The sequence below is a fragment of the Onychostruthus taczanowskii genome, unplaced genomic scaffold, assembly GCF_017590055.1.
Source record: "Onychostruthus taczanowskii isolate IOZ18803 unplaced genomic scaffold, ASM1759005v1 scaffold1, whole genome shotgun sequence".
Taxonomy (NCBI): Eukaryota; Metazoa; Chordata; class Aves; order Passeriformes; family Passeridae; genus Onychostruthus; species Onychostruthus taczanowskii.
Window position 1 is genome coordinate 17865935 of NW_024496525.1, and position 21740 is coordinate 17887674.

Genomic DNA, 21740 nt, shown 5'->3' on the forward strand with positions numbered 1-21740 from the left:
TATTAGCAGAAAAGACTCTAATTCTGTTGGCCCTTTAGCCCGCTCCTTCCCCACGCAGCTCAAATTAAAAAAAGACAAAGAAGCAGTTTGGGGTTCAGAGGGATGGAATGCTCATGGGAAGTGGGCTGAAAATGGCTGGACCCCCCACCCTTGGAAGCCTCTGGAGGGAACCAGCTGGAAGAATTACAAATTCAGAAGCAAATGCTGTATCTTATTGTAGATTCTGGTCTGGCAGCCCAAATCATTTTGTCTCGACCAGAATCAGCAGGGACCCCCACCCCTGCTGATTCTGGGGTACTTGAAGGGGAGAGATGAGGAGGGCTTTAGCCGGGACAGCACTGAGCTGGGGGTGGTGGGGCTGGTCACCCCTGCTGCAGATGCACCCACAGACATCCCCTCTCCTGAAATAATGCTCTTGCTTGGTTATTTGGAGGGATGGATATCCAGGAAGGCTGAGCACATGCAGGAGAGGGGAATTAAAACCATCACATGGGTGCCAGGTGATTCTGCCCCTTATTACTCTTCTCTAAGGCCACCTTATCTCTTTTGGACATGCCAGCCCTTCCCTGCAAATTCTGCCTCTCTGTCTGCCATCAGAAGAAAGAAATCTCCTTATTTCCTCCTGTTGTTTGTATTTTTCTGCCCCTCTTCAAGCAGATTTTATGCTTCTACTACACACAGATGCTCCAGTCTTTCTCCCTAATTCTTGTCCAACTACACAGGGGAAAAAAAGCTTACACCACCATTCTGCTCTCGGTGGTATTTGCCCACTGTGATCTGCATTGAAATACACCTCCCTCCAAGATACCCAGACACCAGCTAGATTATAACTTCCTTCAGGAACAGCATAAACATCTCAGGTTTAAGTGAGTGCGGCATTCTTGTGAAGCTCACCTCTTTGACAGCCAGCTCCACATTATTATAAACAGACTCTTTTCTCCTGCTTTTTTTATTAGTTCTTCCATGTTAAAAAACATAATGGGAACTTTCAGACCAACTTCTGTACAGGTCTCTGATGCACTTCTCTCTTTTATGGCTCAAGTACAATGGCAATCGCAGACATTAACATGCTTCTTTAGGATGAAATGTACATTTGAATGGCACCCAGCTGGAGGAACATGCTGCCTCTCTTGCAAAGCTGGCTGCAGCCTGCCCAGAAACTCTGGGAAGGGGATGAGGGATGCCCAGAGTCTGCCTGCAGTCTCCTGCACATGGGGACAAGAGGCAACAGGAGAGCCAGAGAGAGGAGGGATGGTCAAAGGTGGATGCTGGAGAGTAAGGGGCAAGGCATGGCTTCTTAACGCCAGCCCTTTGGGGCAACCATTGCCTTCATACCCATTTCTGAAGCATTTAATGTGTTGCTGACAATATACAAATAAGCAAAAGTAAGATGTATGGGCCAGGGTGGGGGTGCTTGGTATTTCCTTGTTACCAGAGACTTTTGGATGGATGGAGATACCTCTCTCCAAGGCATGGGAAGGAGTGTGTTGAGGTCACCCTGTGTCTCAGGCTCCTTCCACACCTCTTCCTTCTCTGGATCTCATTCCCCTCACAAGCAGAACTCCCACCCCAGATTCTGCAGGTTTTGTCATCCTTTTCTTTCCATTTCTCTTCGTGTGCAGGGCCCTGACCTAGCACTAGGAGTGGAACCTTTCAAGGCCAGCACCCCTCCCAGGACACTTCTTAGATAGAGATTTCCATTAAAAAACTTTTGAGGGCCCAGCACTCTGGGACAGCAACCTTATGAGGGCTCTGACTTGGGATCACCATAGCAGTCACTATTAACACAGAGAAAACCTTGCTGTCTCTACCAGCTTGCACCAACAATGGGAGAGATGGTGTGCAACCACCAGCCTGCCTTCCTCCTGCTTCTGATCTGGGATAGACCAGGAACTGGGATGTTCTGCTGTGGATTGGGGGTCTGTCTGCCGATGGATGCAGAGAGCATGCCTGTTGGTCTTGTCCGTGCTCTGTCCTCCTACTTCACTGCAGCTGAGGGGTCAGGCCACCCCACGGCACTGAAGTGAGAATGTTGTCCCCATCACAGGACTCTGGAGACCCCAGCAGGACTCCCAGAAGAAGCAGCAGTCATTCCCTGGCACCATACTCCCTCTTCTTCCTGTGTGTACCCTTCATGGGCCAAGCCTGGGCAAGTGATGGATCTCCCAGCTGCGGGGCTGAGAAGGGAAGCTGTAGCCCCAGACTGGGGTGGTTGCACCAGCCCAGCAGCAGCGCATGGTTTCCCTCCTGCACATCTTCCACCAGGCAAATGTGCTCCTCCTTGTCCCAGCAGCCAGGCTGGTGCTCAATTCCCTGTTGTTAGATGGTCACACACCACAAGTTCAGGGAGAACAGGGGTCTACTGTTTGTCTGAAAGAGGAAGAAACCTGCACAGGACATCCATGCTGGGGCCCTGCTGTGCAAGCAGCCCTCGCAGGCGCTGGTGCTCGGTGCTCTGCAGGAAAGCTCAGTCCCAGAAGGGTCAGCGGCCAGGGATGGCAGTGACATGCAGGTGGCAGCTACACGTGGCTGCCTTTCGAGAGATAAGCAATCAGTGCTACCACCACCCCGATGTACACTCCTGTGCCAATGGTTATGGAGAGCGCGGCAAGGAAGAGAGCTCGGCGGGAAGCTGAACTGGCCAGATGAAAATCTCCTTTGGAGACAGCCTTGCTGGTCTGGAAGGAGAAGAAATGCTTGTTGCTCACAGCTGTACCAACCTGGCCTTTAACCAGCATGCAGTTGTTTCATTACTGAGTCAGTGTTTCTTGTCTGGCCACTGCACCCCTTGGAGGCTGGGATCAGACAGCAAGGTGTCTGTCAGTCTGGGAGGGCTCAGAGCAGCAGTGCCACCTGCACACATTTCCCTGTGGATTTCGCCTCCAGGGGAAGCATGGGCTTCAGCTACTTGTCTGAAAGAACCATCAGGGTACACAGCCAGAGCTGTGAGTGGGTGGCTGGACTCTTGTAAGACCTCAGAGCATAGGATGATGGCTGATACCAGTGCACCCTATAGAGAGATGTAACGAGAACTGCCTAGGCTCAGGGAGCTGACTCTTGATGGCATGGTCTGTTGGTCCAGCTGTGCTGCCACTGATTTTTCCTGCATGGGGTTTTCAGCTGAAGCCCATTTGCTGTTGAAGGGCTGATGAAACCAGCAGTGGAGACACATCCTTATCTCTCTGGAAAAGGACGGTGACTTCCATCTTCTCTGAGTGCTCAGGGCATATTCCAATATGCTCTTTTTACCTACTACTTGAGTTCAAGTTGCTGGGTGGGCATCAATGCACTCAATGTGCAAAGACACCAAAACAGATATGGTCCTTGCCTCAGTGAGTGAACAAAGGGGGTAGTTATAGAAAACGGAGCTAGATATAAAATGCCCCACCTGCATCACCACATGGAGAGTGCACTGTGCTATCTTGCATTACGTGGAAAAATGTGAAATCAACTGCTCCTTGGGGTCCTAATCAATTAATGCCTCCCCTGCCTCTCACCAACTCTGTGCCAGGAACTCATGTAATATATTTTTCCACTTCTGTTCCTATCCTCTTGATTTGACTTCTTAATGCCTCCTCCCATCTATTCTTGGTACAGCAGCATTTGTGCAAATGTGGAGTAAATCCTCTGGCTCTGCATGAGTTATTCTGGGTCAACAGCAATGTAAGTGAGCCCAGGCTCCAGGCTAAGTCCTCAGGGATGCAGCAGTTCCTGTGAGCTGCTGCACCCTGAGGGCCATTGCCTCTCCAGCCTCTGCCAGCCTGGCATTGGCTCCCACAGGTCAGCCGATGTGCATCAGAAACAAGTGCAAGAGAGGAGCTGTAGTGTGATATGGACACCAAGCTCTCCTTTGCCTCCAGCCTCCGGGGCAGCCTGGCTCCTGTGGAATGAGCTGCCTCAGTCTGGGTCATGGTGTAGAATCTTCACATTACTGGAGAATGGGAGGACAAGTGGGAAAATGCCATTTTCCTGAACCTGGCTGGAGGGTGAGAAGGTGGGCAAGGCCAAGAGGAGCCCCAGTTCCCTAAATAACAGCCAGAAAACCCAAAGGAGAAGCCTGACCTCCAGTAACCCACACCAGAACTGGAGGGGTTCCAACTCCATAACAATTGTGGAGACATCCAGGAACACCCTTCATCTCAACCCTCAGAGTTATGGCCATGCACAGAGATGAACCTTAGATTCAGAAAGGTGCTGGTCACCTCCATGGGCCGCTGAGGCTTTCAGGGCCCTTGCTGTAGCACTTGGCACATGCAGGCAAGCAAAGGGACTCCTTACCCCTTGGGAGAAGTAGAAGGCAGCAATCCCCAGGGGCCAGAAGCAGCACAGCATGGAGAAAAGGGCCAAGCCCAAGTGGTCCCGGGGGGGAAGCATCAGGAAATGATCCTCGCTTTCGCTGTCGCTGGAGGAGTCGCTCTGCAAAACCAGATGGATTCAGCACATGCCCACCCCCCCGTGCCACTCCGCAGGCTGCATCTCAGCACCTCGCCTCCCAGCTCCCACTCTCTCCTGATCCCGTCACATGTTCTCATACAATTCCCATTGGCAAATTCAAGGAGTAAATTTCAAAAATATTTTAGACTCTTCAGCATTACTTGATGAGGAACAACGTAGCTCAGCAAATTGGATTCTCGGCTCCCTGCCAGTGCAAATGCTGGGGGTCTGGGATTTCCCTGCATTAGAGAGAGTCTTAAACTGAAATATCTTCAGCTTTGGCAGAACTGACTGTTTGTCAGCTTAAACAAACTTAAACAGAGTGACTTATCCCCATTAGAGTCTAGGAGATCAATATCTTGCTAAACTAATTTAGGAAGTGAGGGAAAGCATTTGAAGTGGAGCCTCCATTGCAGGGGCAGCATGCCCTGTCCCCTTAGTGAGTCACTGCTCAGTGGCTGTGGTGAGCCCTCTTGCCCTTGGGCACGGCTGGGCCAGCCTCAGACCACCCTGCAGGTGATGTGTCTTGGTGGGGAAGGGACACAGAAGTGGGGACATCCCTGCTGCTATCTGAACAGGCTATGTCACCCACACCAAAAGAAGCAGAGCTGTGCTGGGTCATCAGGCATCAGCTCCAGTGAGCTCTGGGACCCTCTCCCACCTCTCAAGATCCTGGATGATGTTTCCCAGCCTTGGCACCACTGTTCAAGCACAGCACAGCAATGAGGCTGCTTTGTCAGCTCTCATTCTTCCTGTGCAGGATTCATCCTGTCTTTTTATATATATAAAGCTTTCTCTCAGCTGCTGCCATCACGCATGTGAATTTTGCTGTTATGCAAGATTGCTGTTTCTCTTTAGCTCTAGTGCCACAGCAGCGACAGGCTGCCCTTCTCAAAGCATTCCCATTTCCCAAGGGTCCTGCAGAGACCCACCTCCCTTTTGCTCCCAGCAGCAGGCAGCCAGGCTGCTCTTAGGGAAGCTGACTTCCTTCTGAGGTCAGCAGTGAGGAAAAAGGAGCAGAAATGATAAGGAGAAAGAAGAAATACTGGGTGCACAGGGAGGCTGGTGAGGCAGGAATGGTAGGACTTGGGGGGGAGTTCTGGGTAAAGAAGGGAGAATAAATTATCAAGAATTTGAGCCGATGTCCAGAAAGAATGACCGCAGGAGTTTAGTGCTATCCTACCTGTCCAAGCTCACCTCATACTCCTGGAGCTCCTCTTCCTCCACCTCATAGGAAACAGTTTGGATACGGATGTCACTCTCTACCAGGCAGGACCCTTGTGCCTCTTGCCCTTCAGGAGCTTCAGATGGTGACTCTTTGCTTTCCGTAAAAGTGGTCTCACAGCTTTCCATCTTGCTGTCCTTGGCCTTGAGAGCAGTCTCATCCTTCACAAGGATGAAACTGGGGCCGTACAAAGCTTCAACAGCCAGCTGCAGGGAACTGGCATCCAGCAGCTGGTGAGTCCTGGCACCACCAGTGTTTTGGAATATGTAGGAATACAGTTTCCCCTGGCAGCGGTGGCTGGGGTAGTCCTGGCTGTGGTGCTGGTGGTAAGAATAGCTGCTGCGAAGGTGGCCATTGGATTTGGCCAAGAGCGGGTTCTGGAGCTCCTGCATGCTTTCCATGCTGCCCGTGGTGGTGGTGGTGGGGAGATCCTGCAGGAGCAGAGGGGGTGGGAGGGAGTAGGCTGTTAGTTCAGCAGGCAAGGGAGCAGGAAAGCACAGCCAATGTCAAGAGGCTAGTGGGAACAGAAAAATTTGGCAATCCTGGAGAAAACAAGACCCCTCCCCACCTCTGCACAGCTTGAATGTTATCTCCCCAGGCGGTAGCAAGGTAAGGATGCAACCCTGCAGTAAGGTTATCTGATTCAGGCTGGATTAACATGAGGGCTTGCTGTATCTGTAATGCATCTTAAGTTGGTCATGTACAGCCTGACAGGAAAGGACCTTCTGCATCTTTTCTGCTGGTTCATAATGAGTGCTGTGACAAAAACTGACGGCACAGAAATAGATAAGAGACTGACAGTCATTCAAGGAGCCTCCCTGACTTCCCAAAGTAGAGGGTTGCATGGTGAATTATATCCCACTGGACATTACACATACACCTAGCTGGCTTTCAGGTGCATAGGAAATTCTCTAGGACTCATCCAAGCCTGAACTGGGGCTGAGGCAAATGCAGTGAGCCACCAAGGGAAGCCAGGGGGCTGCTGTGAGGACATGGAGGTGTGTTTAGGGTGGGGTGGGAGTGTTGGATGCTCAGCCAGCTGTGAGGAGGAACAGAAAGATGTGGAGATTAAAGGGAAGGCTCCATGGGGTTTGGTCCACTTTGAAATGATGAAATTTTAAGTAAATGATCCATCACATCAAAGTGCTGTTTAAACCAGCTCCACCCCTGGGTACAGCGGCAGCCAGACAGCCTTGGCTCTGGGCCACCTGCTTCAGAAAATGCTGAGTCCAGAGGAGATCCTCAGCTACAAATGTCAACATGGGTTTCTTCCTCAGGGAAATTCACCTCCCTCTCCCTTCCTCCATTTTAGAGTGAAGGCACAAGCTGAAGGCTTGTACTGCTCTCATTTTTTTTTTTTTCCCATGAAAATTTTTGAGATGAAATATTTCCCCCCGCCCCCCTTCCTTCAGAGGAGCACTTACTATTTTGGCTTCCCAACCCACCTTGGAACAAAGAAAAAGTACAGTGAAATATCAGCATTCTCAGGAGAGAGAAACAATTACTTTGCCCTCTTCACTACCTGAGCCCCAGGTTTTACAGTCTCTTTAATATTTTCTCAGCTCCCAGACCATGCCACCTTATTGCCTTGCAACCTCAAATGTTCTTGGTCTCCTTAGAGACCTGGATCACTGACTCCTCTGCAGGATGCTGTGCAGCAGGGTTACACTTCCTCCTGCTGTGACAATCCCTGAGATGCACTAGGTTTTCTGATAGACAGCACATCACCTTGGCTTTAAATCTCAAGAAGGAAATATAAATAGTCAAACTGAAGACTTTAGAAACTGAAAAGCCCAAGTGGTCCTGTTTCCTTGGCCAAACTCCACCACATCATGCAAATGGAGAGCCGTGCATGGTTTTTAATGGGCCTGTCCATTGGCTTTGTTTGGGCAGTGGTCATCACATTTTGGAAATCTGCTCAGGAAAATGGAGCTGTTCAAAAGCCCTCTCATGCTGCTAAAACACTGCGCATTTTGGTGAATGCCCTTCACTTCTCCCTTCCCAAAACCATTCCCTGTCTTCCACAGTCTCCCACATTACTCATAAAGCTGGTAGTGGCTTGTGCAGCAGATGGCCATTAAGTATTTTCAAAATATTTAAGGCAGATGAATATTTATAGCAAAGATGGCTTTATTTTCTGCACAGACACAGAGAAGCTCAAAGGTACAACCCAGTTTTCAGGCAAGGAAACCACAATCCTCTTCTTTGCTTACCTTAACATGCAAATTAGATTTCTAACAAAATAACCTATTTTTTAACAAAACCATAAGGAGAGACCAGTCACCAAGTGCCATTTGAGAGCAGCAGCCAAAGCAGGAGCTAGAGAGAGAAAATTGACAGTTTTAGTACAGCATCCACGCCTTATTTCAAGGAATGCTTCTGGCAGCAAGCTAGGGTAGGAAGGAATGGGATCTTGCTGAGAACTGCTGAAGGGAGTCAGTTCCAAATGTGTTGAGAAACACCAGCAGGCAGACCACGGGCAGGCTGCTGGCCACTGGCACCAGGTGCTGCCTGAGTGGAAGTTGTCGTGCTTCTCACTTTGGCTCCTCAGCAACAGGTTGGAGAAGGAGCAGAGCTGCACAGAAAAAACATAAGTTCACAGCAGCAAGCGCTGGGAAACAGAGAGTGGGAGGGGGAAAGAAGGGAAAGGAGCTGGGAGGAATTGGAAACCTAAAAGGCAGTTTGGGAGGTGCCAGGGAGGCAGTGTGGCAAGAGTGCATCTGTGCAGCTGGACTGCTGCTGGACATGGACTCTGTTGAGTCCCAAAGGATGCTAGAAAGGCTAGTGGGAGATGTCTCACTGACCTGGGCTGTGAGGAAGAGACAGTGAGGGCTTGCAGGCAGCAAACATCCTAGGGTGAACATACCTTGGAAAAGTAACAGTGTGGGTATCAAAAGAAATCACAGGAAAAAACTCCTGAAGTATGAGGAAGTCTGCGAATGTGGGCTGGGCAGGGCTGAGGCTTCATCCCAGGGAAGGCAGGTGAGCTCAAACCTTTCTGAGCCCTCAAACTGTCCTGGAGCTGTCCTTAGAGCAGAGCCAGGATCTTGGAGCTGCTGCACAAAGCACGGACAGGGCAGGGCTACAGCTAGAAGGATTTAGCCTGTACTAGTCCTGTACCCTCTGGAATTAAAAAATATTTACCTGTACTAAAGTCTCTTTTCCTTGCTGCCTTCCACTCTTGGGAGTTGAGGCTCATGCTCTCCCTGGGAGACTGCAGGGACAAGGGGAAAAGTGCAGAAGAAAATCTCACAGTGCTTCTGATAAATAAGCAAAGGAGCCACAAACTGCAGCCTTCATGCCCAGTCCTGGCATTTGTCAGCAGTGGGGAGGGAACAATGAGGGCCAGTGTGACAACATGCTTGCAGCAGTGTGCTCAGCCCTGCTGGAAAGCAGCCAGGCTGAAACTTTCCTCTCCAGTAAGGGTGAAGGTGTGAAAGTATTCCAGTACCAGAGGGATTAGAGATGCTTCCCTCAGTCTCCTCAGTCAACAAGATCAGCACATCACACAGAAGCTGTGTACCAAATGGTCTGGGTTTGCAGGTGAAGACAAGGGCCATCAAGCCCCTGGAGATGACATTAGAGAGGGAATGGCAAAGAGGGTGAGGACCAGCCCTGCATGCACATGTGCAGGGAAGGACAGAGTCAGACCAGCCCTGCAGTTGTACCCAGTCCCCATTTGGGTTATCTGAATCCTACAGGACTTAAAATCTGAATCACACAGGGACTTAAAAAGGGAAGCCTAGTAATAAAATAAGCCTGGTGATAAAGAAAGCCTGTTAATAACCAAGCTTGGGGAAAGAGAAATTAAGTCAGAAGATGAAAGCAAGAAAGCAGTAAAAGACAAAATTGTCAAAGAGTGGCCATTCTCTGTCTTGATTACCAGCAAGACTGGATAGCATGCACATCCATCAGCCCCATGGGGCTAGTCTGGGCAGTACTGGCAGCAGGTAACTGTGGTGAGATGCTGCTAGGTGCACAGGGAGGATGCACACACACAGATGTGCTGCTAGGTGCACAGGGGGATGCACACACACTGATGTGCTGCTAGGTGCACAGAGGGACGCACACACACTGATGTGCTGCTAGGTGCACAGAGGGATGCACACACACTGATGTGCTGCTAGGTGCACGGGGAGGATGCACACACACAGATGTGCTGCTAGGTGCACAGAGAGATGCACACAGACAAGCATACACACACAGCTTGGGCACACCCTGGAGGAGGCAGACTGCAGTGCCCTAGTTGAGCTGAACCATTGCTGCAGCTCTACTGCTGCCTGACAGCTGCTGGCTCCCTACCGAGCTGCCTCCCCCTGTGCACGGCTGCTCCTGTAACCAGCTGGCTGAGCAGGCCCCCACACTCCCCAGCCTGGCTGCAGCAGTCCCCAGCAGAGTGGAAAATGCACAGCTGTGTTGTGTACTCTCAGCTTCCTAAGGCGAGTACTGGGTAAAATGAGCCAAAATAAGGCATGAAAATAAAGAGGTAGCAAATTTAGCTTTGTATTTCACAGATCTCACCTCCACACCACATCCCCTGAGGCAGCTCTCAGAGGGACCCTTGGTACAGATGCCGGCTATGATAAGCCAGCTAATCATGAATTAAGTAGCTGTTCCAGGAATCAATCATCATTTAATTGCCCTGTCAAGCAAACATTCTGCCTTGCTTCCCAGGCTCATTAGCAGGTTGTGGCTGTGGTGCATGTCCCCAGACTCCAGAGTGAGAAGGTTAGCCCACCCTGGCTGAAGGCTTTCCCCTTCAGTACAGCACCAGGGGAGGTCGGTGCTCTCAGGCATTGGTGTCCTGCTGCACTGCCATGCCCTGGCTGGTCTGAGGGCAGGGACAGTGTGAATGCCTGCTCCTGATCCAGCTGATGTTAAGCAGCACCATGGCCAGGTACAGCTGCCATAGCCCCAGGACAGATGCGGGCCCACTCCTGATGGAAGAGGAAAGCATAGGAGATTTGTCGAGCACTTGTCCCTGAGCCCAGACCTCCCTAGAAGCTCTCAGGAGACGCTTTGGCCCAGGTCCAGTCAGGACACAGTACCTCTGCCTCAGAGGATCCAAGCTTGTGATTCTGCTGAAGAGAAAACCATCTCACAAAGCAGCTGAGAAGCAAAGGCTGCTGTCATTTTGGAAAGGGGGTGAAGGAAGGACTGTGAGAGCTCGTGGACTGGCAGGTGTGAACCAAGCCCTCTCTCAGCCATAGGAGCCCATGCAGCAGCATGGATCCCTGGTATGTCTCAGCCCTGAGCACTGAAGGGTGAACCACAGCTCAAGGGGAGAAAGAAGTGCTTTCATCAGCCCCACAGACATGATTGCAGAAAGAAGTTTGGCTCCAGCCAACACTGAAGCACTCCCATGGGTGCTTGTCTGACACCACTGCTACTGGCTTGGGCACAGGACATGCATGTAGATTGAGGGACTGTTCATTCCCAGGGTGTAACAAGCCTTCACCAGTCCTGGGAAAGGTTGCTGTGGCACAAGCATCAGGTGAGGTGGCCTGGAGCTGGAGAGCTCAGAGGGGTGATGTGGGGGAGGCAGGTCTCAGTGTGGAGTAGGGAGAAAGGGTGGTGAGATATGATGGCCCCAATGGGGCTGGCAGAGATGGTACCCAGAGAAACAAAAGAGCACAGTAGGGAGAGCAGTGGGTAGGGACATGGTGGGCAAGAAGCGTGGGGCAGGGGAAGCAAAGTGACATCTGAGCCAGACAGAGAACCCTGGCCACCAACACGGAGATAAAAAGGACTGTGAAGCTGCTGGAGAGGAAAGAGTTGGTGAGGACCAGGAGGGAAGGAAGAAGGTCACACAAAGCCTGGACTTGGAATAGAGGGAGGACAGCTGAGCCATTTGTGATGCAGAGAATCTGATTCACACCTTTGATGCAGCTGGTTTGATAGAGCTGGAAAGGAGTGAATAAAATGCTTGTTCTGATCTCCTGACGGGGAAAGCCAGTACCAAAGGGTTGCTGACTCCAACAGAGACTAAATTGCTCTGAGAATTGGGATGCGATGGGCTGCTTTTCAAGGATCACAAGTCAAATTGGGCAATTTCCAGGTGGAAGCCGGGTCTTTATTGTCTCTGATAACAATGTTTCTCTGCGGCAGTGTTCTGACCCAGCTATGCTCAGAACTAAGGTGTTGCTCCTGGTGGTAGGGAGCAGCAAATCCTTCCCTGGGGCTGGCAAGGAGAAGCCTTAGAGAAGGTTTTGGAGAAGCCGTTCCAGGAGCTCTCGGGGGCTCCCACCCCTCCCTGTCCCCAGCTTTGGTGGCAGCAATCTGGACACACTGCCCGTGCGCATCACACCAACAGGGGAGCAGTGGAAACTCCATCGCCTCCAAGCAGGCACCCCCACAGCACTCAGCTTCACACCGGCCGTGCCCGCAGGCTGTGCGGCGCCGGAAGGGCGATCGTGCCTGCCGTGTCCCCCGCCTCGGCCGCGTCCGGCGCTCGCCAGGCGCCCACCAGGTGTCCCCGGCGCGCCGCGCAGCGCCCAGCGCGCCGCCCAGTCCCGCACAGCTCGAACAGCCCCGCATCCCCTGAACCCGCACCCGCACCGCCCGCACAGCCCCGCATCCCCCGCACAGCCCGCACCGCCCCGGTGGCGGGGCGCGGCCGCTCCCGACCCTCAGCGTGGCGGGGCCGGGACGGCGGCTGCGGGCAAAGCCTGGTGCGGTGCCTGCATGTCCAAATCGCTGGGGACGGCCACGGCGCCCCCACACCCCACGGCCGGCGCCGGCCCGGGGTCTGAGCTCACCCGGCTGGCCGGGGTGCGCCCCGCAGTGCCCCTCAGGAACGAGAGGTACGGGAAGGGCTCATCGAGCTGGCATGCGGGAAGAAGGAAGCATGGATCGTGATGGAAATAAAGCACATGGTGGTGTGGGTGGCTAGGTGTATAATTAGCAGGTTTGGACTCTCTCGGCATGCCATTTTTTAAGCAGGAGACGCAAACAAGTAAATAAGGCGGCTGTTGGAAGTTTCTGCAGGCTGTCCTGTGTACATGGGACCAGGGAGGAGAGCGGGCAGTGTCGGGGGGCTGCTCCTGCGGCTGGTCAGGAGCTGGAGGGCAGCAGAGTGGCCATGGGGTGCCCAGCTGAGGCACAGCAGAGTGGGTGACCTGACTGGCAGCACTGGGCCCGGGAAGTGGACCAGGACAGGATCAGGGATGGGCAAATTCTGAATGTTCCAGCAGCCACAGTGGAACAGTCCTCTCAGCCTCAGAGCACTCTTGATGGGTTTGCACCCAAACAAACAGCAGCCCTGCAGCACCCTCAACAAGAAGCCCCTGTGAGAGGCCTTAAAGGGGCACATGACACCAAACAAAGCTGACGGATTGCTCTCACCAGAGCTTCTTCACTTTCCTGTGTGGGCACCCATCAGGGTTGCTGGGAGGCAGTGAGGTCAGGGCAATGACTCCCAGGTGTGCTCGCTGCTGGGACGGTCAGCATCTCCAGCCCTTTGAGGCATTAGCCAGTGAAGGCAGTTTTGGAAGCTTTTGGGCTCTCACTTCTCATCTGAGCCAAAAATACCAGTCGAGAGTCAGAGGAGACTAATTCCCCGCCCTGCTACAGCATGTAAATCACTGTCCTGGGGAAACATGAGCTCAGACTGGGTCTGAGCTTCAACCTTCTCTTCCTCAGCTCAGGACCACCCCAAGGAATTACACTAAAACTGCTCTCTGGAGAGAGGAGCACTGGCATTCTGCCCGCAGTGTAGAAAACCTACTTAGAAAGATCCATGTATGCAGAGCTACTGAGACCCAAACTCACTGACACCTGGGCTCCAATGCCTCCAGCACAGAGGCAGCCCAACCCCTCGCCTGAGATCAGGCTCCTTGCTCAGAGTGCCCAAAGGGATAACAAGTATCCCACTGGACTGCTCACAGAGGTCCTTCAACATGTGTCTACTATCAAGACATCCTCTCTGCTGCTGGAAGATGCACAGAAGCTCTTCCCAGCAGATTGTAATTTTGCTCATGGCTGATTTTCCTCTGCTAATGACTACAGTCCTCTATTTCACATCAGGTTTTTTCCATGACTATTTATACCCAGTATTGAGCTAAACACAATGGTTATCCTAAATGGCTCCATGCTCTTCTCCAAGTAGGCACTTACCACTCTGAGAGCATCAATGCTCTATGCTGGAGCAGACCTGTGCCTCACGCTCCTCTCCAGGGCCAGCCGTGTTCCCCTTTGCCCTGCAGCCCAGCCTGGGACCATGTGCAGGTCTGCATCCCAGGGATGATCTCCCTTCAACATCCTGGCACCCAGCACAGAAGTGGTCAGGCAGATGGGACCTGGCTTTCTTCCAGGTGAGAAACTTGCACCATCCAAGACCAAAATGGGGACAGGGACATAGCACTCAAGGTGGCAGCAGTTGTTGGGGGCACAGAAAGTTCTCCCCTTCACAGCTGTGGTTTGCTGATAGGGCAGCTTAGCCACAGCACCTAATTCCATCCTCACATCTCTCTGAAAATCCCTGTCTTATCAATTGAAGCTGGCAATGTAAAGCGTCTGTTAAGGACTGCTCATTTGTCTCTGTTTAGAACATATCCATACTCAAATGATTCATTAGCACCCTGAAGGCTAGCACATGCAGCACCCTCCTTTCCCCACTGCCCTGTTTATTTTATCCTTGTCTCCCTGCCTTCAGCTCAGGGCTATTTCCACCTTGCTTACTGTGTCCTGATTCTCCTGGGGATTCACAAGACTCCTCTGTAGTTCAGATATTTAATTCATCTGCCAATGATCTGCTCTCTCGTTAAAAATGAACTTAAGTTGTGGAGATGACACTTTTCTAGCTTACTTTTCAAAACCCTAAGTTTCCAATTATCAGCAGTAAGATGATTTCCTGGTCCAGCAAATAAGTCTCCCCATCTGGCAAACATCTGCAGGCCCAGGCAAACTTCAAGGTGTTAAAATTATTACTAGGGTCAAAAAGTGAAATCCAAACCAGATGTTGAGAGTCTCTTCCATATTCCAAAATTCCATATTGCCAAAGAATACTCAGTGGAGATGTGCCTCTGAGTTTGAGGAGGGGCAGTTCACACTGGTTTACTCTATTGTCAGGAATATAATGAGAGGAAAGGCAGGAGCTGCCCCCAGCCATCCCACAACGCTTGTCCGTCCCACAATATCAGACTCCAGCATGATGCAGAGGATAGTGCTAAATTTTCTTCCATACAGTATGGAAACAAAGCTGTACAAAACAATGTCACATTTTCTTTTCCACAACCTGGTCAAGTCACCTTGCTGAGGCGCCCTCTGGACTGCTCCTTCATTTGCAGTATGGATGTTTTCCATTTTGTCCTGACCCTTTTCTCTTCCCAGCCCATGATACCACCCTCCTGGGAGAGAACTCAGCTTGCTTCTTGTACCCATCCAGCATCACAGTGTGCTGAAAGAGGCAGCTGTGCTCTGGGTGACTGGCACTGTTGGTCCTATGCTGGCTGAGGGAGTCCATTCTGCTCACGGTGTTTCCCTCCCAGCATGTTCCTGCTGGATGGGGACCCTTTTGTCCTTCCCTGCCACCATGGAAGTCATGGAGAGCAGGAAGGATTTGCAGAGAAACCCCTGCCCAGCCCAGGAGCAGCATCAGTGTGGCTGTCACACATAGCACTGAGTCTCTGATGTGCCTTGGGCCAGTTTTTCACACCAGCTGTTGAGCTTCCAGACACATAGCTTGGGGACAAATCCTGCAACCAGCTCTGGTTTTCAAAACATACCTGAAGTGTTTTACTCCAAAAGGAAGCTGGTTTAAGTGATGCACCCAAGAAACACTGGGGATCATTGCAGCCTTCCCTTCCAGGCTGAGCAAAGTGTTTGGTTTGCTGCCTTTTTCACTTGACAGAGAAACAGACAGAGAAGGACAATTTGGAGGAAACCTGTTATGGATTTTTTTTTTCCTCTCTAATGCTCTGCCTTGGCCCTTCACTCAGAAAAGCCAATAATTTCATTTGCCCATCTCCAACTCTACAAATAGAGAAATTCAGTCTAAAGATGTTGCCTGAAATTACCACCCTGAAAGCAGCAATGGAGTTGCAGCTCCTGCAAGTGGTACCTGCCAGTCACAGGCTCAGGTCCAGAACTTCAGAAACTAGGCAGAAAAAGGGGGACAGAAAGGGCAGAGCTTTGGACTACCTAGTGAATCAAAGATGGTCCTGGGAAGATGTGAGTATGTGCCAACACAAGCAGAGGGGCTGTGAGGGGGGAAGAAAACCCAAAATGGCCTGAAGTGCCCATGCCCATGCCAGGGGCCCACAGACTGCTCTGCCATAAGCTCCGGGCCAGGCAGGATTGGCCCTTTTGGGGCTTGCTTCAGGGATCTTTTAGGTGATAGAGGGAGATTTTAAGGGCCAATTTTTTTTTCTGAGTACTTGTTTACTTCTCTGCAAGTGATGGTGATGTCTGCAGGCTGGGCTGAGGGCAGGAGGGAGTTGGGTACCATGCAAAAGCTGGGGATCTGCTGTACAGATTCACCGTGCTAGAGCTGCAGCAAATTACTCATTCTTTAATAATGGTGTTTATTACCTGCCTCTGACGGTGGCTCGGGGAGACAAACTGAAGTGGATTCAACTCTCCATAGCTTTAGCTCTGCCAGCTGTTTTTATAACACAAGAAACTTTTGCCAGAGAAATGCAGTCACTGCATTTTGGCTTGGGTAATCTCTTCTCATGACAATCTACAAAGTAACCAGCAACTATCCCTCAGAGACCAAAGATATTTTTTTCTTGCGCGTGGCAGGCAGGCTCAGACCCCACTTCTCTGTTTTCCCCTGGTATTTACATAGTGCTACCTTCCTCCTGGGGGAAAGGTTTTTACTGGTGGCAGATCCAAGCTAAATGAAAGGGGAATTTATCTTTTTCAGAAGCAAAGGAAGCAGCCCAGTAAAACGGGTTTGGGAGAGCAGCATTGCTTTTGTGAAACCCGCAGCAGCTTCGGAGAAGGAATTATAAACAGGCACCGGGTAGAGAAGGAAAGTGCTTCCCATTGAAACTCCTGAACGAGTGGCTTTTTCCCTCAAACACAAAATGGGAGGTCACCCTCAGGGCTACAGGGAGATGGTGCTGCTCAGGGAAGTCGTGTCGTTGGCACAAGTCACGGCACCCCTGTGTCCACCGAGCTCCCCGGACCGTTCCCCTGCCCAGCTGCATCCCGCGGATGGCCGGCAGTGGCGTGGCTCCCGCCGGCTGCTGAGGCTTCTCAGAAGAAGAAAACCACCCCCAAACTTCAGCCGGCGGCTGAGCTGCCACCCGGGGAGGGAGTCCTGAAGGCAGCCTGGGTCCAGGGTGTCATTGCAATTGCTCCAACATATCTGGCCTCCAAAACTTTGGTTGAAATCCTTACATTCTGGCCACCCCAGAGCCTCTGACAAGGTAATTTGTCCTGGCGTCTCCAGGTTGTAGCCTTTCATTTTAACATCCCCCAAGGTATTTTCTGACCCCTCTGGCGCCAACATGAGCTCTGCGCGAGGCTGTCTTTCCCTGGGGACGCGCTCTCTAATGACTGGAGCAGCCTGGGGACGCTGGGGACGAGCTCCCGGATCCCCCGGGAAAGCCGACCTGCCCGGGTGCCAGCGGGGATGCCCCCACCCGAGAGCGGTACGCGGGTCCTTACCTGCGTGTCGAGGAAGGGCTCACCCGCCAACTTGGAGCACGGGCGGCAGGAGCGGAGCGGCGGCGGCTGGCATGACGGCGGCCGGCAGCGGCTCGGCGCAGCGGAGGCACGGCGCGGTGCCGCGGGGAGCGGCGCACGCTCCGGCTGCGGCCGGACCGAGCTTCAGCTCCGCGCCCGCAGAGCCGCGCTCGCCCGCCGCGATCAGCGGCTCGAGGGCTGGCTGAGGGGAGCCGCGCCGCTGCTCCCGACGTGACTGCTTCGCCTGCTGCTTCCGATAACACGGCACAAACTCTCTCCTTTCTCTTCGGATCGCTGCATTTCCCAAGGCACAGCCCTTCCCACTCCCCCAGCAAGGGAAAGACCCAGTGCCAGAGATCAGAGTTTAAAGGAAAAGGATAAAAGCGATTTCTCCCTGCCCGAGCCGGTGCTGAGGGGGACAGGCAGCCCGGCCCGGGGGCTGCACCCCAGGGACAGCCAGCTCGTTCGCTGGCTCAGTCAGGTATTTTTCCGCCCCTGCTCCGTAAGGATCGCGGTGGCAGGCTGATTTGCCACACACAAGTCTGGGCATCACTCCGATTAGTGAAGGTAACCGGGGTTTGCACCAGCACGGCAAGAGTCAAGACCACAGCCCCAACAGCCCATTCTTCCCGAGCCCATTTCCTCCCCACTCCCCAAATGTCCCGGGGAGCTCGCGATGCTCCCTCACGTTTCGGCAGCTCCCTGAGCCCTGTACCGATGCCCTGCTGTTCCTAAACTCCCTCAATGTCCCCCTAATAGTTTTCCCCACTTCAGGACCACCCAGCACCGAGACGGCTGTTGTGAGATACACACGCGGCTGGAGCCTGGTCTAGCCGCAGCGACCTGCTCGAGCGGCAGAGAGCCGCCTGCCTCCACCCATCCTCAGGGCTGCTTCGCCAGGAGCAGCCCGGGACAGGCAGACCCAGGTGCGACCCACAGCCGCCCGTGTCCACCAGCAATGCTACCCGGCTGTCACCTCTGCAGCCCACACTGAGGCTCCCTTGGGACTACGCTGTGTCTTCTCAGTACAACGTGACTTTCTGAAGGTCTGGGCTTGTCTCGAACACCTCCCAGCTTCTTCCAGGAGCTGAACTGACAGCTGATGGGCTATGTACCACGGCAGCTGGGTCTCAAGGTCCCATTACAGGGCTGGGGCACTGGCTAGGGAAGGAGATGGGCAGGGCAGCCTTCCCTCTGCTCCAGCTCTCTCACGTAGCTGCACATCTTTCCAGCAGCAGCAGAGACACCCTTTTGAAAAGCTAAAAGGACTGAATTATGTGGGCTAACCACAGGACTGAAATGCATGCGTTCCCCAAAGAACCAGTGACAGGTGACCAGCTTTCCCTCCCTGAGGGTAACATCTGTGTCCCACTGTTGGCAACCCTCAGCAGGTCTGAGGAGGATTTGAGCCCAGAATGCAAGCCCCAGGCTGGGGGCCTCAGCAGGGAAGCTGTCTTTGAGGATGTCAGCCAGAGCAAAAAGGCTGCTGCTGTGAGCAGAGTGATCTCCAAGGAAAACAGGTCTATGCCCAGACACAGCTAGCATAGTCTGAGGGAAATCTAAGAAGGAAATAGTTGTCCCCATGTCCCTGGGGAGTGGGACAGACAGGAAAGGGTTAGGGGAGAAGTAAGGAAGTCTTGCATCTCTGCCATCCGAGGTCTGTCAATTAGAAGATTAGAAGAACGCTTTGGAAGTGGCCTCAGGATGTGACTTGGGACACAGGAACAGAGCGGATGACTTGTAGGGGTTCCTTCAGCCCTGCTGACTCCAACTGCAGCAAAGTCCTAGCAGGTGTGAAGTACAGCTCTGACTGTGCACACCTCAAGATATAGTGTGGGTGTGGGGTGAGCTGGAGCCCTGTGAGGAAGCAGGGGAGTCAGTGGGACTTGCTGTCGCGTGGGTGGGAGCAAAGAGGTTTGGTGGCAATCACCTTCCTTGAGTCAAAGTCCCCATAAGGGCCCTGCTCACATCCTCTGGAGCCTGTGGGGTGCAGTCACCACTGACTGCCTCCTTCCCAGTCCTGCTGTTTGCCTCAGTTATGAGATCCCATGCAGCCCTGTCCAGCCAGCATGGGGTGATTAAAGGCAAAGAGGCCCCATTCCTCAAGGACAGCCTCTTGGCAAGGATGGAGAGGCTGTGGAGTTATAGGGAAGAAAAGCATGCTCAAAACCCTATTTCTCCCTGTCCTGGGGGACCATGAAAGAAAAACTCAGTTGCTGGATGAAGCATCTTCATCCATGGCTTGCTGAGGCTCAGAGAGCTTTGTTGGCTTTTCCACGTGCAGAAGGCTGGGAGCATGGAGGATAGCTCGCAGGGACATCACTGCCACAATGGTGTGCATGGTCACCTCCACCACAGCCATCCCTGCACAGTTCTGGCCAGCTCCTTCCATCAGCTGGGGATGGTTGCTCCATCCTTCACCAGAGCCATGCATATCCCTGGAGTAATGTGCAGGTGCAGCAGTTGCCTGGCCAGGCAGAAGATTAGCCTTCACCAACTTTTAGAGATACACTGCTTGGCAGAGTTGCAGCACTGTTTCTCCTGCTTGAACAATGAGAAGGTGACATTAGCATCCCAAATCAAAGCCTTTCCAACCTCAGGCAGCTCTGAGAGGAATGTATGCATACATAGATATGTACATGCTTGTGGAGGTATGGCAAGAATCAGCCTAAGTGATGTGGTTTGGAGCTTTGCTTTTATAACCACAGCCATTCAGTCCAGATTAGAGATGGGCAGTGTCCCTGAGAGGTGACATGAGGCAAGAGGCTCTGTGACCTAGAAGAGTCAGCCAGAGATAAAACACTTCTGGGGCACTGAGGATAAGCTGCCAGTTGGAAACTTTCCTGCCCAGAAAAAGGGACAGACTCTGAAGGGAATGTAGCAAAATGCACAGAGCCTCCCACTCCACTGAAACTTCTTGTTGTATTTATGCATCCACTGGGATGCATGAAATGAAAATGGATATCAGAACGGCCCTTTGCTCTCAGCTGCAAGGGAGACTCTGTTGAGAACCCATCCAACAGAAGGAAATGAGATCTCATTACATTAAATATTAGCTGATACACTATCCCACTGGACTCATTATACAATCCAAATGATGCCCCTCTTCAAAAAATAATTAGAAAAAATGTTGCTGTAGACATAAAATACAAAAGGAAAAGGCTATACTTGTGTTTCAGGCCTGTCTGGCATGGAAAGGTGGGGTTTTGTTTTTGATTATGTTCTCTCAAACATTAAAATCTGCCTGCCAATATATTCTGAGCTTCACATGCTTCATTTAACTACAGACATAGCAACAGATAAATATGCCATGACAAATTTGGTAACATTATTGACAGCCAAAAAAACCCTCAGATCACTCAAGACTAAAAGCCTGAACTCCTGCCAAACAATCACAAGCAGAGTGCTGAGATGAAAGATTTCGCGCCAGAAATGGACAGACACTACTAACACACCCTATAACTGGAAGGTCTCCATAAAGGTGAGGGCTCAGCTGCAGAGCATCCTCAAAGAAACAGAAACAGAGAGTGAAAACACAACAAAAGGGAAATGAACCACACCTGAGATGACTGCTCATTGCTGCTCAGGTGACTGCATCAGCAGGACAAGGGAATGTTGGGCAGGACTCACTTGTCAGAGGCACTCAGTGCACCTTGTGCCAGTGAGGTATGTGGGGGGATTTGAAGTACCTGTTTATGATGGCTGAGGGGAGCACCGAGCAGATTAAAGTTTTATTTGCAGCTATTAAAAATGATCAGATTAGTGAAATCTAGAGACAAGAGAGAAGCTTCAGAGGGATGAGCCAAAGCTAATTAATTGGGCAGCGTGATGGGAGAAGAAATTAAGCGTGGACAGGGGGAAGGTAAAACATATTGGAAGGAACAAGTTCAGTGCTTCATAATCACTAGTGATTTCTAAATTAACTGGAAGCATGAAGGCAAAAAAATTATGTGGGTGTATCTGTGGACAATAGAGCGAAAACCATCTGGTTAATGTACAGTGGTGAGGAAAAAAATCCCGCACATGCTGTCAGATTGCTTTCATAAAGGAATACAGAAAATAATAAAAAAATTACAGTACTGTGTTGGTCATGACTCAGCTGTTATGGATAAATTGAGATTTTTCAATTAGAAGACAGATTCAGATCATTTATTGTGAAAAATATAGTTAAAAAACCCCAACTCTTCTGTAAAAGTGAAGAATTAAGCCCTGGAGGATAGAATGAAGTTTTTAAAGTGTTTATGAGGAAGTCTGGCCATTTAGGAGGCAGCAGTAAACAACACATAAGATGCAGTTCCCTTACGAAAGATAGCACCCAGCATCAGATCTTGTCAGGAATCTGACATGATGTGAATAGCACCTGATAACACAGATAACTCCAACTTCACATGGAGTTAAAGATCCTGAGAAGCCTGTGTTTGCAATATATAGGAATAGCATCCTTCTG

The 21740-nt window shown here is 51.6% G+C and overlaps 1 protein-coding gene across 5 annotated transcripts; it reads right to left on the reverse strand.

Moving 5' to 3' along the window:
- Positions 1–598: 598 nt before the first annotated feature.
- On the reverse strand, positions 599–17303 carry SYNDIG1L (synapse differentiation inducing 1 like). 5 transcript variants are annotated; one of them, XM_041397839.1, is made up of 8 exons: positions 17276–17303; positions 16190–16259; positions 8804–8873; positions 8526–8715; positions 7873–7978; positions 5632–6090; positions 4279–4416; positions 599–2678 (listed from the first exon to the last, which is right to left on the reverse strand). In XM_041397839.1, exons 6-8 carry the CDS (start codon positions 6058–6060, stop codon positions 2520–2522), a joined length of 726 nt encoding a protein of 241 aa, XP_041253773.1. In that variant the 5' UTR covers positions 6061–6090; positions 7873–7978; positions 8526–8715; positions 8804–8873; positions 16190–16259; positions 17276–17303; the 3' UTR covers positions 599–2519. The 5 variants fall into 5 exon arrangements, with proteins under 5 accessions (XP_041253773.1, XP_041253780.1, XP_041253788.1 ...); XM_041397846.1 differs by lacking the exon at positions 8526–8715; XM_041397854.1 differs by lacking the exon at positions 17276–17303 and having other exon boundaries at positions 16190–16276.
- Between the last annotated feature and the right edge of the window lie 4437 nt (positions 17304–21740).

Bases quoted from the DNA above. Each gene is read 5' to 3' on its own strand.
- SYNDIG1L (XM_041397872.1), bottom strand. From the start codon at position 6,060: ATGGAAAGCATGCAGGAGCTCCAGAACCCGCTCTTGGCCAAATCCAAT. The intron at 4,417-5,631 runs GTGAGCTTGGAC...CTGGTTTTGCAG, and splicing joins AGGAGCTCCAGGAGTATGAG to AGCGACTCCTCCAGCGACAG. The intron at 2,679-4,278 runs GTAAGGAGTCCC...TTCTCCTTCCAG, and splicing joins CCTTCTACTTCTCCCAAGGG to ACCAGCAAGGCTGTCTCCAA.